This window comes from Daphnia pulex, chromosome 2, assembly GCF_021134715.1.
Source record: "Daphnia pulex isolate KAP4 chromosome 2, ASM2113471v1".
Classification (NCBI taxonomy): domain Eukaryota; kingdom Metazoa; phylum Arthropoda; class Branchiopoda; order Diplostraca; family Daphniidae; genus Daphnia; species Daphnia pulex.
In genome coordinates this window covers 4,622,594-4,638,753 of record NC_060018.1, presented here as the reverse complement: position 1 = coordinate 4,638,753, position 16,160 = coordinate 4,622,594, and the positions used below count along the sequence as shown (strand labels likewise).

The following is a 16,160-nucleotide window of genomic DNA, read 5'->3' as shown; positions in this document are numbered from 1 at the left end:
TGATGATGATTCACATTGGAAAAGAAAGAAAGAAAAATGGCACGAAACGAAGATGACGGGCCAAAGAAAAAAGAGATCACAACAATTCCAGAAAAGGTAGAAGCGGATGATTATGTTTGGGAACCTTCCGCCTCTTTTTTGCGGTGCGTTCCAAAACATCAACAAACGCAAGGCATAAAAGCGAGAGACAACAACAACAAAGGGGAAATAATAATATTCACTGACTGGCGCACACGCTCGCTTCTATCCACGTGAAAAAAAAAATAAGAATTCAACCAGCTGAGCCTTTGGGGTCTTAACTTTTCATGTATGGAAAAACGAACAGGTAAATCCAGTCGTAAAAAAGTCGAGTCGAGCCTTGCCGGCGGCTCCGTTTCGCAAAAAAACCACTTGCATTACTTAGCCAAAGATAAACGATGAGCAGAAACTCCCAAGAAGGCTAACACACACACACAGTGACAACGAATATCAACTCGTGTGAAATAAAAAAAAGGGGAAACGAAACGTTAAGCAAAAGGAGGGACAGAAGAAAATAAAGGAGCGAATGGAAAGAAGAAGAAACCGTTTCTGGATGATGGTCCAAAGTTCAATAGCCCTCTGTCTCTCGGCGTTAGCTGGTGGCGTGCGGGAGCTGCTAGCAAACAACAGGTGTCAGGCCGTGTCTGCTCGCTTTTGCCTTGATGGAACCGCACGAACGCACCGCATGAGAGAGTGGGGTATATAAAAAAATAGAGGGGGGGGGGGGGAGGGAGCTTTCGTCTTCCGTGAACTGACCCGAGTCGATGCCGTTATGTATGTAGAACAACTGATAGGTGCGCAGCATTACGTGCTGGAGCGGCAGCAACACGGTCCCGGCCAGCCAACCGACCGACCGGTGGCCCGTGGCGTTGGCTATATACCTCACTGTTGATGGTTACTCCAATTTGGCCACTGGCAGAGAGATTTCTCACTCTCAAGACACGGACAAAGAGAAAGAAGAATGGACAGCGAAACAATATAACGCAGTTGTCGACGTGACGTCACGGCAAGTATTTTTTTTTTTTCCTTTTTCCATATGACTCAACGCGAAAGTCTCAAAACTCTTCTGATTGGTCTTTGTTGTAACCCGTGGGATACGCCACTGATTTCGACGTCAAACCCCCCTGTTTTTTAAGCGTTACATTATTTAGATTGGGTTAATGAACTGATGGCTTTGGGATAATGTCGTGTCCGCCATAAACGGTCGTCACGCTCTCGCCGAAAATTTGAATTGCATATAAACGGAAGACCGCTTTTGGTGTGATACCGGGATATCTCGCCAAAATCGGACAGCCAAACAAACAAACAAAAAAATAACGTGATTTTATAATTACATTAAACATATACACCAGTTCAGGTTTGCATCAACGCTTCTTCACATTAATTAGGATGCCATTCAGGAACCATTCGTGGCCGAATTTTCTAAAATACGGATACGAGTGAGATTGATTGTGTCGTGAATGGCATCAAGTATTGATCAGGTTGCAAGACAATTGAGATTTGACGCCGGAAACTAGCCGAAGATCAACAACCGTATCACCGTTCAGCGCTTGTTTAGATCCTTCACTTAAAATATGTAGAGCGACTGGGCAAAGACATAAAAACAATTCTTTCTTCGACTTTCAGGCAAGGGCGTCCTGTTATTTTTGTGCGAACACTATAAACGACGGTCGAGACTACATTGTTAAAGGTCTGCACAGCCCCCCGTATATATCGAACAATAGTTCGCACGAACGGCCGGGAGTGTCTACTGGACCCTGAAGCCGAACGCTGGAATTTGTCCGGAATATACCGGAGCACAGCTTCAGACTTGAATCATCAAATGACAATGACGAAACGTAACAATCTAGCATCGTTATAAAAAAGCGACGGTGCTGTCACGAAGAGAATGTAATAATAACCGACAGATGCGGGAGATCTTAAAACGCGCCATTCATCGTCTCACCACTTTTCCTTGTCTCTCTTCTTCTTTTGAATAAAACCCGTAACGCCTCTTTTATTTGTGTTTTGACTCGGCAGGCTGGTCAAGTGACTGACGTTGACGGAAGCGAAAGCCTCGCCAAGACAATGTATTTATCCAGACTGTAAAAGAAACCGTAAATCTGATTCCCGGGCTTTTAAAAAAAAAATCGAGAAGGGGAAATCTGGACGCTTCCAGATGTCCGGTTCTTCCACCACCACCAACACCAACAAACCCCCCTCTAGAGAGAAAAATAGACTAGCTGGGCTTTCCCCTCTACTCGCCTACCCTATTTTCCCCTGGTTTTCCTGGAACGACTCACGCTCCAGTGGACTCGCACGGCACACCAGGAGAAGAGCAAACGCGCTCAGCGTTTTCTCCTCATTCCCACTGAGATGCGGAAGCGGACTCGCAACTCGCGTTACAAGTTTTCTAAATTTTTTTGTTGTCGCCGTTGTTGTTGTTGACGTCAACTTTTTTGGGACCAGAGCTAAAAAACAAACAAAACTACTCTCTTACCTGAAATCCAGAGTAGGTGACTCGATTAGCATTTTGACGCAATCTAGACAACCCCGAGCAGCGGCATAGTGAAGCGCTAACGTTCCAGTCTCCACGACGCCGGATGGCATCTCACCCGTTGCTGCTGCTGCGGCGACGGCGGCTTGGTCGGCTTCCGTCAACAGCCAACGTAAAACGTTCGTCCGGCCGTATCTGTAACCCAATGAATAAAAATAAATCCCATCAGTTATTGAAACGAAAAAACAAAACAAAATTGAACTAAAATGCAATGGAAATAGCCATGAAAAAATTATGTGGATCGGGGACCTATTTTCGTAGAAGTACACTTGGGTGCAAAGGTGGTCGTCAAAGCCCGTGTACGAACTGTACGCCGATTGATTGGGAATCGAAATCGTGCCGTTGTCGAACGACCTCGGCTTCGAAATACCCTGGGCGCTGTTGGGTCTCTTGGTGCTGCTTCGATTACTACTTTGGTTGGCTCCGACACTCCTAGAGGATCTGGTGGACGCTCGTCTCAATTTCTGTAGCCACACCATTTTCGGTGTTTGTCGAGGAAGTTAAATCTCTTGTTTGAGCAACGATTAAAAATTCAGTCCGGTTCACTTTGTATTCGCCGAGAATTCAATGCGCCGGAAGAAGAAGAAGAAAAAACAAGGACGCAGTCAGCCAACGATGGAGAAACACAAAAAGCTGGAAGATCGCACTGCTAATAATATCGACTGCATTGAGCCACTTGTTGTTGACTAATGAAGCTCGTATCGGCTTTCACGACCGCTTTTGAAGATGAAGACTCTCTCTTCTTCTTCTTCTTTTTTTTTTCCTCGTCCCTCCCGCTCCAATACTTCTTCGTTTGTTTCCTCCGCTCCCGCCTTACTACCCTACTACACTCTATAGGTAGTTTTGTTGTTGCGCTCTTGTTGTATTACCAGTCGTAATCTGGCAGCTTAGTAGGTGGGTCTTAGGCATTTTTTCGCGTTTTGTTCCCTCCTTCCTCCTTCCCATCAGATATTGGAAAGCTGTTGAGTTTGTTTAGTTGCTACAACTGCTTTTTCTGTCGTCCTACTTTCCCTTATTCAACTCCGTTCAGCAGCAGCGGCAGCAGCCGAGCTCGCCCACCGCGGGCTGGGCTGGATACAAGGATGGCCACAGCGCCGGAACGACGGGTGGCCTCAAGTACTCAACCTCCAACTGAAAAACTATACCTAAAGAAGCAGCGGGATATCGACGAGCCGGCATACAGAAACAAAAGGAGGTAAAAAATAACAAAATAAAGAAAAAACAAAATATGAGGAAATAAATTAGAGTAAAATAGGTAAACGTCCAGCAGAACGTCCAGCACTGCCGGGGGAAGGAATAAATAGGCAGCGGGTAACGTCCGAAACAGAAGGAAAAAGGAGAAATTACTAATTGGGATTTTTCTTCCAACAGCGATGCGTCTCTGCTCTTCATTGTTGTTTACGCTCAACCTTAATTTTTTCCCTCTTACTAATTCGTCTCACCTTACATTTTTTTCCTCCTTTTGGCACCTATTGATTATTGCCATGGATATACTAGTTTAGTCTCCCCCCAAATGGCAAGAGGAGCGTGACACTACGCTAATAACAAAAAAACGCAGAGGTTGTTGTATCTTTCCTATTGTTATCCAATTGCATTCAATTGTGGAATCGCACTCTCAGCTGACGGATCTAAAGCATCTGTTCCACCACCTTCGTCTAGCGCCAACTTTCCCCTGCAATAATGGATTCGTTACGATATTCAAGATGATGCGAGATGGACCAAGAGTCAGCATTTCACACAGAGCTCGAGCTGGGAAACGCTGCTCATGTGTCACAAGTCAATAATACTGTATTGATATGGCCAATCGTCGTGAAGAAAGTAAACGAAACAAGAGATGGTGGATTTCTCTCCTCTCTCTCTCTCTCTTTGCCCGGCATGATCACGATAAATCATCAAAAAAAGAATAGCACCGCTTCCTATGACAAAGTTCCGCGTTATTCGGCGTGATGGAAAGTTCTGGGGCTGGCGTTGTCGCTCTCCAATTCATCGGCCCGCACGGCAGGCACGGCTTATCGGTTGAGAAGACGTTACGCCACCATGGCAGCCAGCCCAGCATAACAACAAACAGGTCCCCAGGTGAAACGACCAGAGTGCCTTGGCTAAGATATAACAACCAGCCAGAGCCTAGACCACTTTCCCGTCCTTTTTTATTAAAAAAAAGATCATCTTTTATAGTTTTCAGGTATTTTCTGCAAAGGTAAAAAAAGGAAAACAAAAAGAACGGTTCCGATCCATCTCAGATTCGCCGTGCTCCACTTGTGTTTCAACAACGATTTGTTGTTGTTCCGCGATTTGATTTTCTTTAAGAGTGCCAGAGAGAACTTTCGGTCATCGAGCGTCGTTTTTCGCCATTCCACGTTACTTTTCGCGCAAAATGATTATGGCTATTAAAATACAAGCAATAAGCAAAGAGAAGGAAAGATGGGAGGGGGGGGGGAAACAGAAGGAAAGAAAAAAGGATTACGTGTCGTGTCAATGAAAACAAAAGGTACGGAAGACAGGTGGTCCCGCTTTCACCATATTTTGATATTTACGTTGGTTGGATAAACGCATCGTTTCGGTTATCAAATAGGGTGGGTGGGGAGGGGGGAGCGGTCTGGAGAGCGAGAGAGAGAGTCTATTTTGAAATGATATGTGAGGCACATCAATTCACGGATGGTTGTGCTTTCTCCAAAAAATTGCCAAACACAGAAACCAAATGCCTAAAACACACACGCACGCACACAACACAGCGGCAGGTTGAATGGAATGTAATGGATATACCTTTGATTAGGTACTTTAGTGATAATCAACGGTCCGTCCGAAGCGGGACCGTGGGAGCTGAAACGGTGACCCATTTCGTGTACACTACTGTGATGGTCATCAGACGAGCCGTTCCATGATTTGCAATCCGAAGAGCAGGACGGCGTCAGAGTGTGCGAGTGGCCATATTCGGGCGTTTCCGTCCACCGACTCGTGCTCCGTGAAACCTCACGCTGCCGACGGTTGTCCAGACAGCAGCTGAAGATGGCCAACATGTTGCAATCGCTGCCCGCCGCTGGCCGCTGTTTGGGATGGCCGTTCAGCTGATGGTATTGGAACGGACGCTGGCGAACGCTGGCCGTCGTGCTTTGACTACTGCTAGTAGTATCACTACTATCGCCCGTGTAAACGCTACTGCTGCTCCGGCTCGATTGGTTAGTGGTGGTGCCATCACTCCGGCTCCAGCAGCTACTACTCTCTCCGCTTTCACATGACGACAATGTCGAAGTCGTTTGGTGCTGGCTGCCGCCCAGCCTTTGATACTCCCGCCGCTGTTTCCACGATGGCACAGCGGGGAGAGCAGAGCGAGACGTGTCCGATGACATTTCGTCTCGATCCAGCGAGTCCAGCGACTTGGCCTGATGAAGCGATAATGAGCGGCCATTGCTGGAGCTGCTGAATGACGACGACGTCGACGACGAAATGCTCTCACTACGTCGCCTGCCCTTCATTGCCGAAACTTAGAAACGAACTTTGTTTTGTTTTTTTCGAAAAGGAGAGAGAGTGGTGATGGAAGATAGAACAGAATCTCAGTCGGTAGGTGAATCACTAATCAGTGAACTCGATTCACTTCCATTCAACTCACTTGCACATCAACGAGTGAAACAAACCAAACCCAAAAACGAATAACAAATGAATGGGGCCTCCTGAGGTGGAGCGGTCTTGACAGCTCGGACGACACTGAAACCATTGGCTATCGTTGCTCAAAAAAGATGGGGGACTCACGGTACATCGGACCCGTTGTACGGAAGTGACACACGGCAGGCCAGCATCAACCGCAGCTCAGGTTGGTATCCATGGCAAAGGCAACCCACACGCGCAATCCACACGCCGAAATGGACAGGAGGTAGCCGAACGCGGCGGAGAAAAAACAAAACAACAAAATATACAGTAAACCAACGAGGCTCGAGGAACTCACACACAAGGGCTGGCCGAAGATGTGGATTGAAGTACCGCTAGGTCGAGAGTTTAACAATTTATTCTGGATTTATTTCGTTTTTTCCCCGTACGGAATCATACAACGCCGGACTCGCATGCAAGCTCCCCCCAAACAGTTCTATGCAACAGCTGTCCATTAATCGCTAGCCCGTAACAGCCCGCACATAAGCGTCAATGGCATGCTTCTTCATTACTTTTTTTTCTTTTAAAACAACAAAAAATAAACCCTCTAAACATTGCGTGTTTTAAGCCATGCAGAGCAGCGCTCAGAGTGCCAGGGGAAATTCCAGTACGCATCCTCAAAAATCCCTTGCAGCTCTTTGGCTCACTTCAATGACCAAGAGATTGCATCGGAATGCAAGTGGAATAAAGAATAAGTCATGGCGAATCAAGTAGATTGCTAGACTAGACTGGGCAAGTGCTACAGACGGACGGCGATCTAATCACCAAGTGAATACTAATAGGCACCTTCGTTTCTCATTTTGATTCGGGTCTTCAAAAGAAAGAAAAAAAAAAACCCAAAAAAGAGATGACACATTTCGTCATGAAAATGTTCTGCTCATTAACAAGCTTCCAGTCTTCTTTTCTTTTCGGGACCATCTCTTTGCCTTCCTGTTGTTCAACTCCAGCGTCGCTTTCACTTATTTCAGGTTGACCGAGTCGTCCGGCCATGATTAGTCCTTCATTCTACCTCATTCTGTCACGTCTCATTGAACAGCGATAAGCGTGGCGAAATGAAAAAAAAACAGGTGACGAGCATTTCTTTCGTCGACGAGTTCCTTTTTGACCCACTAATGGCACCTTTTTTATTTCGCAATTCAGGCACACTGTTAACAAAGGTGGGAATGACCAAGTCTTGGCTCTCACTAGAGCAACAACTTCCTAATGGACGGGTGGGCGTGGCGCACAACAATTGGCCATTCGTGGTCAGCAATTCGCGTGCGATTTCTTCACGTTCACGACGATTAACAAGTGCAGAAGGAAAAAAAAACTCACGACAAATACCCAGAGGAAAATAATATTCCTTTTTTTTTTAAATAAGAATGTCATTACGGGGCGAAATACAATTGTGCGTTCCGCTATAAGATAACCTTGACTGGAGGAGCATGTTTCAATTTAGATTTTAATTAGTTGCGTTCGATGCCAGCCGACGCCTTAAATTGGTGCGCGGGGGGTGACGACGTGAGTTTCCGTCTCTCCCCCCATCGTCCAGCACTCGACAACTCTTCACGCACTCTCACGAATAGGCCGACCACATGGCGGTTCACGTTCGAATTTCCTTCTCTTACCGTTGCGGCCGAAAATTCAGAATACGAAATTGTCGTTGTCGCAAACGAAAAATAATAAAAAGAAATAATTAAAATAAGGACGAGGAAAACTGAACGACGAAAAACAAAACTCGAACCGTGGAGACAATTAGAGTTTCGATAACCAGATAAACAGGAAAGGAGAATTAGAATAAAAAGAAGAAGAAATAGAAAAAAAAAGGGAATAACAAAAGAGAATTCGGTCGCATTATCTCACGAAATTGGTGTGGCTTTCACTTGCCACAATTTGTAAATTGTTCGAGCGAGCTTTAGCTCGCGATGAGCAATTTGGATTGTTGGGGGAATGGAGTGAAGACATTGACTGTGTGCGACCTCTATATTTCAGCTGCTTCTCAGCAAACAAAAGAACAACAAAAACGGGGGATAGGTGAGAGATGGCGCTCAGGTGGGCGGACCTTTCCCTTAGACACATCAGAATTGGAAGCAAAAACAAACTGTGGATCTGGCTTAACGGAAAATGTGTAAGGTGATCCATGGTTCAAATGGCCTATTTGTTGTTGTTGTTCTGATCGCCTTTATTGGCGGGATTGGGTGAGCCACGGTCGAAATTGGATCTGCGGCTATCATTGTTGTATCTAGCAAAAAGATAGAAGGAAAGAGGAATTAGTGGGCCGTCAATAATCGGATGCTGCACCTAATTCAAGTTAAATAACATAATGATAACGGGAATGAAGTGGGCGGGATGGGTGGTTAGAAGACAGTCAATGTCTTCACTCCATTCCCCCAACAATCCAAATTGCTCATCGCGAGCTAAAGCTCGCTCGAACAATTTACAAATTGTCGGTAAATTCGTTCGACATTGACTGTGTCTTTAAAGCAAGATATAATCAGATATAATAAGATATAAGATAAGACCCCCTGATGGTCGACAGTTACCAACGCCTGAAAATTGGAGCTCGTGGGAGCCCTGCTGGACTGTGTAACATGGATGCGCCACCAAATCGGCATTTCGTCTAAAAAAGGCGTCAATACTCTTTCATACGAATAGTTGTCGGAGGGTTCCTTCCCACCGTGCTGCAGCTCTTGCTGGAACGAAAATTAACAAGGAAAAGCTAATACCTCCTTGACGCCAGACAACAGAGAGTTGTGGTTCCGTTGCTTACACCAACTGCTCCAAGCGACCTCAGCGGACTGGTATGCAGGGTGCGTATTCGATCGAATTGCTCCCAGTATGAGCTCGATAATTTCCTTCGGAAAGGTTCGTTCTTCCAGACAACTCCGGAGAACCACCGAGCGATAAAACAGATGGATTCGTTCCTGTCAATGGATGACCCTCCCCCAACGGGGAGATCAGCCTACTTGGATGGGAAGAGAAGGAGCGGAATTTCCGTTGCTAGCTCTATCAGGGACGAGAGGTCAGTGGTGTTGCTAGGGCAATCTCGGCTAGTTTCCTAGTCCTTATTCGTTTCATACTGCCCCCCTCCCTTCTTTAAAAAGGATGCATCCGACGCCCTGGACAAATCCGTCGTCGGGAAAAATGAGCGGACGGCCAGATGTAAAATCTGCCTTTGAAACCACCCAAGAAGGACTTCTACGAGCCTCTTGTAAACGTGCCGAAAGCGTAAATTGCTCTCTTGACCTGATCAGATGATCATCCGGTTTGGAATCTAAGGGGATCCGAAGAGCACGGAAGTGTGCTGGGGCACTGCTATACCCGTGCGCCAAGATTAAAATCTCATCCCAATAAAGTTCGAGGCGAAGGTCGTTCTTCCGCAGGAAGGTTACCACTCCCCTTACTAGTCTGGTGAACGCCCATCACATTGAGTTTAAAACGAAGGAGGGGGGGCACGAATTCGAAGAAAACGCCCCCATTTAAACTGAAGGAATTTCAAAAGGCCTTCAAAAATAGGAAAAAATTTGAGACCGACAAGTATGAGTCAATCAAGTTCAACTTGGTGAGCCAACCCGCTCCCAAATAATTGGACGGGATCACAAATAGAATTTAGTTGTAGATATGGGGCCACCGTTGACAAATTCCACCGATCGAAAGCCGGTCTTGACAATTTAACATAAAAACGCGCTATGCGTCCAAGAGAAAAAACCCATAAAAGGAAAGGAGACTAGATTGGACATACCGAGATCCTTTAAAATTGGAATAGCGACCGCCTGAAGATGAAGGGGGGTGGCTGAAATCGCGATTCGATTGGCGTTGATCATGACCACCTTTAGATCCGGGCGCGCGAGGGGCTCCCGCGTTTTCGAGAGCGTTCAGAGTTTTCACTTGCTCGACCAGGGCCTGGGTGAACTTCGGACCGAAGAGGTGTTCTCCACCCGTTGGCAGGACAGCTTTGTCGTCTAGCAGTCCAATATTCTGCGGGTAGATTTGGGCCAGAATGTTGCGGCGTCGCGCGTTCGTGATGTCGTGGTACACCACCGCCCAGAGCTTCAGAGCTGTTTTGACCGCCTTGGCGTCGGCTCGGGATTTCTTCTTTTTCTTGAGCCGACTTGCTAGAAACATGATGGGCTTGACTAAGTCAAGGATCTTGAAGGTTTGGTTCCTGTAGATTTTCTCGATTGGGTCGATGTTGACCTTGGCTGCCGAAGATGACTTAACTGCCTTCAGCCGGATGTAGAATGCATCATCTAGATTGGGGTTGATCAGCAGGTCGGCGTTCTTCTTTAGTTTGGGTCTAAAGGCCTCTCTAGCACTTTTCGCTCGAGTGTCATCTAAACCCGATACGACCCAGTCGGCCAAACTAGCTGACTTTTCACTTGAGAGACGAAATTTCTTTACGCCTCCTCTTCTTGATGAGTCGGAGCCTGAACTACTAGAATTTGAGCTAGAATCGCTTGACTGTTCGGGATCCGACATGATGTTTGCACAACGAGAGCGAAAAGAGATCTGATGTGTCTAAGGGAAAGGTCCGCCCACCTGAGCGCCATCTCTCACCTATCCCCCGTTTTTGTTGTTCTTTTGTTTGCTGAGAAGCAGCTGAAATATAGAGGTCGCACACAGTCAATGTCGAACGAATTTACCGACAATTTCCCTTTGGTTTTGGGTTTTTCAGTTTTTTTTTTTGGGCTACGTTTCTCGCTTTTTTTCAAAAACTCCGCCTTCGTCTTTTTTTTAGATTTTTCATTGCGATGTTCGGAATCACATTCGACTTGGCCGCGTATTACGGTGCTGCTTTTTTTCGCCTGCTGTCGGATTCTCGGAAGTCACTCAGCTGGATATCCGGCAATGTCATTAACACCGACCCGCTACCATCGTCAACGTCTTCCTCCTCGTCAACACGGGCGACAATAGTCGTCATGTCATTTCTCTCATCAACTCGCCATCGAAATTTCGTCGTTTTCATTGTCACGGAAATAGGACGGCCGTCGCCCCTGTCGTGACACTGTCATTTCGTTTCCCGATAAACGCCGGGACTCCGATCGCCGGGCGTATCGTCGATACGCCCACCACCACCACCACCCCACTTGATTCTATGCATCGATTGGAAAAACAGCACTGGATTGGTAACCTCAAAAGCACAAGACATTAGCCATCCACGCGGATGAGACATGTCCAAGATCCGATTATCAATCTCGAGAAATTACATCACTGGTTGACGCCCGACAACATTCAAAACGACAGCGAACCGGGAAAAAAAACAAAACAAAAAACACTCGGAGAATATTTCGTTTTGTTACAACTCACCGAAAGCGGTGCGTGAACCAGGTCCAGCAGTCCAGGTCAGTATTATCAGATGCAATCGCTGCTGCCAAAGTTATAACTCGAAGAGATTTCCAAGTGCGCGGATCTGCTTCCCACTGGTAACTGACACATAACAATCGGTCGTAGTCGAATTTGAGGTCTTCAGAGATACGGAATGCCAGAAGATTCTGACAGAGAAATACTTGACAAACTAGAAAAATAAAGAGAAATAAAAAGAAATATGATTTGTTTGTTTTTCTTTCGAATAATAAAACCGGACTCTGCAACAGCAAAATAAGGTCAGCAGGTATAATTTCAAACAGCGGGAAAAAAAAAACGTCCTTCGTGTTCGTGATTAGAAAAGAAAAGATTTAAAAAATAAACTAACAAATAGTAAGCCAAAGTTTTGTGTCGCGAAGCAGAAAAATACCGGAATAACTACTTAGAGAAATCATTTGCGAATTTATTTTATTGGAAAAAAATTCGTCGCAGTAGGTGCGGGGAACCCGCCAATGAAAAGGCCAAAATTGTTTTCGCCATTGGCGCCACATCAGCGGCTTGATTTAGAATAGATTGAGGCCTTTGCCTCAAAGTATTTGTCGCCCTTTGGCTCTGCCCAATACGAAATTGGCATGCCATTCCGTACCGCAGCTTCGATTTTTTTGTTGGTTGGTTCTAAAGTTATCCGAGCTACATCTTCAGGGTTGCGTGTTTTATATCAATAAACTTAAGGCCTTTGCCTTTCCAGCAACTGTTGATGGGCCGCCCTAAATAAGCAAAATAGGGGAATCATCTGCGTGTCCGGTGGCATTGGTTTTTACACATTCGACTCGAAAAGAAACGGTGGATTAGTCTCACCACCCTATTCAAAAATGTGAGATGATGATCAAAATATAGATACGTTGGATGATGGCGAGCATCTACTATTTTTTAAGAGCAAAGACAACACGAAAAAAGGTTTAGCTCGCCGATGCACGAATCCCGCGGGATGAGAGAAGTAACGCAAGTAAAAAACAAAAAATAGATACGTACAGTATAAAAATGTTGACAAGATACAATCAACTAGAAGCCGTCCTTTTTTCTCCGGTTCACTCATCATCATCTGAATTTACTCCGCGTTTTTTTTGTCTATGCAGGTAATAATTTCTTAAGATGATGAGTACACCCACGATCCACCGGCGGCCATTTCTATTATTTTTCCGGAAAAAAAAGAACAATCCAACTTTGTTTTTGGTGGGAGGAGGATATAGTAGGAAGACAATGTTAGTTCTTTTTTTCTTTAAATAAACGAGGTGAATCGCCTATTAATTTGAGACAATTTCCCGTATAAGATTCAGAGAGGAACACTGAGCATCCAAGATATGCCAGCATATGTGTATACCCGAGAACCGGACTAAGTATCAAAAGAGAAAGGCGAAGCACAAGATTACCATCGACCGACAGATGTGGATAATTGATGGATAGAAGATGAAATTTAGTGGAGCCGTTCTATCCATAAAACATTCCAAAGATTTATTAATATCACGATCCGTCCGTGTTTCGGATAGCCTATTTTGATGCTTGTTGGACAATGACGATTACGGCCAGCATGATATTTTTGCTAATCATCGGGATTAAGAGGCTCCCGCATTGTTCGATTTGTATTGCCACCTTCGCCATTAACATGACGGAAGAGTTCTGCCCCCGCTGCTTTTAACGCACCCAAAGCAGTGGTTTTTATGAGATCTTCATCGGCGTGATTTCCACCTCAAAACACGCTCTTTTTCTATTACTTCATTTATTTATTTATTTGAGAATTGATAGCGACGAAGAACCCAAATCTCCAGCTGTGTTCTTTCCCTGTGGGATTGGCCTCTGAAACCAACGTCGTTTACGCAACATCATCGAACGTATAGCGAGGAGAAACCGACCGACGTGGGGCTACGACGTGTTCGCCGCAGCGTTAAAGACTCGCACGACGACGGTGAAATGAATTTGTTTCTTCTTTTTCTCCCCCTCGCTCCCCTAAGATGCCTCTCTCTTTCAACACATTCCTTTCCCCCTCGAGTGGCAGAAGATTTGAAGAAACAACTTTCTCTTTACGTCGAATGTCATAGATCAGCGATTTCCCCATATGCTGCTGGCCAAGAAATTGCCCGAATTCGAACACATCGACATCGAGGAAGGAAAAAAGAATAAGCCGATATGAAGGAGCCGCTGGCCAGGTTCTTCTGAATTCCATTATTAGAGTGCGAGAGGGTTATTCCTTGCGCGCAAGAGTCTATAATAACCGACATGACAGGATCATGCTCGGCTGGGCCCCGCGTCGAGGGAGAAAGTAGAGACGGGCAATAATGCGCAGGGCCGGAATTGAAAACGCAGCCGAGGAGAAAGAAACGAAAAGAGTGTTCAAACAGCTGGCTGGCTCCTTTCTTTTCCCTTTTGAACCTGGCATTGGTGTGTGGTGCATAGGGCGACAGCCGTCAAATAGCTTCGAGCTTCATCGTAGAGACTCTCTCATAAATAACTAATAAGACGATCTCCCAGTGATCGGACAGCGCTTTCTTTCCCAACAACAACAATGGACTCTTTTGTTTTCCCAGGTGAAAATGCTGCACAGAGAATGATAATAAGTAGTGATCCTCCTCTGGCGTATCCCAAATTGTCAGGCATTCGTTTCGCACGGCTATAAATTGTGGGGGGACGATCTATTCGTTTTCACTTTGTCTAGCTGGAAACGGTAGACACACATGATTTGCATGGATATAACCAAGAGCGGAGATATCAAGGAAAAGTATTGAATAAAAGATGTCACAGAATAGCACGGAGATCAAAAGAAGACAATGTAATAAATTCCCCGGTCGCTGAACTAGTCTGCGGATACCACGTTGTTTACACCAGCCGAAAGAGATACTAGAAAATGTTGTTTGTGATTTGGCAAAGCAACGGAATAACTCTGGCGCGCTCGTATACCGCAAGAAAGTTGTTTTTGGCATTCGCTTTTAAAAAAAAAGGACATCAAATGTTACGACAAACGACGTCGTGAAACACCAACTTAAACCCTTACATGTCAGCTCTATTCCTCAAGCTGGAAGCTCAGAAATATATCACAACAATTTGGCCATTAAAAAAGAAAAAAAGGTCTAGTTCTTCTTTTTCTTTCTCTCTTTCTCTTCTGAAATTCCAACGATATATGTGTCTTTTTTTTTTCTTTCCACAAGGTTTAAATCGTTTGAAACAAACCGCAATCATCTTCGTGATGAATCGTTTCTGGACCGAAAAGCCGACAGCGGTCGTTTTTTTTGCCTCCTCGTAAGTGGCGGATGAGCGCTCGTTATATATCCTCCGCTGATTACACTAATTTCTGGCGTAAAAAAAGGGGAATTGAAAGCACTTCGCAGAAGAGCACAAAGAGGCCTGGATTTTGTAACAACAAAAAAAAGAGAACATTGTAGCAACTTTGATTTGTTTTTGTAGGAGAGATTCAAAGAAGAGTAAAATTTTTTAAGAGAGTTCCACAAAAGAGTCATTGTGCGATTTGTCACGAGCCCCAGCGCAAGGCTCCGTACTATTTCAATCCAACAGAATAAAAAAAGATGAAGCTCGATTAATACGTTTTGCCAAGGAGAAATAATGGGCCTGCATCTGGGGGCTTTTTGGTCGTCCCCTCCAGTAAATCGTCAATCGTTGCCATCTTCGTGTTTATTTCGTACGTTAACGGTCCGTTGCATTATTGCGCTGTGGAACGACATTCGACCCGTCCTAGTAACCTTAATCATAAGCAAATAACGCTGACGATCACGACAGAACCCTTCTGGGTAGGCGGTAGGCTTCTTCCCGCGAATAGCCGTTGCCGTTTGCCATTTACTTGAACCGCGCTATAAAAGGACAACGCGGATATGTTGCGATTTATCTACAATAACTTGCCGAGCATCCGCGTCAGATGGCCGTAAGTGATTTGTAAATTCATCAGTTGACCTACATGTCAAAAAATGGCGATGGAGTGACGCAAAACGAGGAAGTCCCCTTCCATATTTGTTAAATCAGTTCAGATGACGACTCATTTTTTTGGCATGAATTTTGATTTATCAAATGTGTTCATCGCCCATTGGTTTCCATCTCAAATCGCATCTCACACACAAAGGCGTTCGTCTTACTAACCCTCGCACGGATGTTGCCAACTCACTCAGCAGTCCGTGTTAGTCTGACAAAAGACACGATGAAGTCTCGAGGGCCCCGTTCGGCGAAAAACGTTTATGCAGTGTGTCAGATTTCACAAGATGATTTCGGTGGCAGCTTTCCCCCGCCAAAGTACCGCGTGTTCTCACCTATATTGAACACAATAGCGTTCCCACATAGTCATCGCTTCTGATATGCTGGAACGGATTCGTGTTCCAAAAACAGCCATCATCGGTACCCAAAATCACGGCATTCGTTGACCAAAAGAACGCGAACCACTGACAAATAACGACGAGCGTTGAACCAACCGCTTATTACGATATCAGAATACTGGTAAACACGTTAGCAACAACATAAACCGGCGTCGTACTTCGTTTCAAAGTGTAATTAGCTTTCTCGAATGCGGCGGAACGACTGATCGGACAGAACGGAAGGTAATTAAGGTACACCACTAATGGACTTCACGCTATTACGTAGAAGGAAAATGTAGGGAGATAAACAAATAGAGGCCAATCCTGTATCA

The 16,160-nt window shown here is 45.3% G+C and overlaps 2 protein-coding genes and 1 long non-coding RNA gene across 6 annotated transcripts in view; 1 reads left to right on the top strand and 2 right to left on the bottom strand.

The window, feature by feature from the left end:
* Positions 1–16,160, bottom strand: part of LOC124210484 (serine-rich adhesin for platelets-like) — a 31,608-nt gene that overhangs the window by 9,948 nt on the left and 5,500 nt on the right. Inside the window, exons 1-2 of one of the 3 annotated variants that reach the window (XM_046608575.1) lie at positions 5,318–6,269; positions 2,498–2,689 (exon numbers count right to left, since the gene is read on the bottom strand). In XM_046608575.1, coding sequence (XP_046464531.1) covers positions 2,498–2,689; positions 5,318–6,027 — 902 coding nt within the window. In that variant the 5' untranslated portion in view covers positions 6,028–6,269. Of the gene's footprint in view, positions 1–2,497; positions 2,690–2,803; positions 3,272–5,317; positions 6,270–16,160 lie in introns of those variants that run through there. The other 2 variants (XM_046608576.1, XM_046608577.1) reach the window with 2 other exon arrangements.
* Positions 3,439–4,935, top strand: LOC124210489. 2 transcript variants are annotated; one of them, XR_006881213.1, is made up of 3 exons: positions 3,439–3,749; positions 3,810–3,865; positions 3,926–4,935. It is a non-coding gene; the product is annotated as an uncharacterized LOC124210489 (long non-coding RNA). The 2 variants fall into 2 exon arrangements; XR_006881212.1 differs by having other exon boundaries at positions 3,800–3,865.
* LOC124210488 lies at positions 8,140–10,819 on the bottom strand. The gene is made up of 2 exons (XM_046608586.1): positions 9,918–10,819; positions 8,140–8,417 (listed from the first exon to the last, which is right to left on the bottom strand). The coding sequence occupies exons 1-2, from the start codon at positions 10,652–10,654 to the stop codon at positions 8,330–8,332; spliced, it is 825 nt and encodes a 274-aa protein (XP_046464542.1). The 5' UTR covers positions 10,655–10,819; the 3' UTR covers positions 8,140–8,329.

Coding starts and splice junctions, on each gene's coding strand:
- LOC124210488 (XM_046608586.1), bottom strand. CDS start 10,654: ATGTCGGATCCCGAACAGTCAAGCGATTCTAGCTCAAATTCTAGTAGT. Junction 8,418..9,917: donor TCCAATTTTAAAGGATCTCG/GTATGTCCAATC, acceptor TCTTTTTGCTAG/ATACAACAATGATAGCCGCA.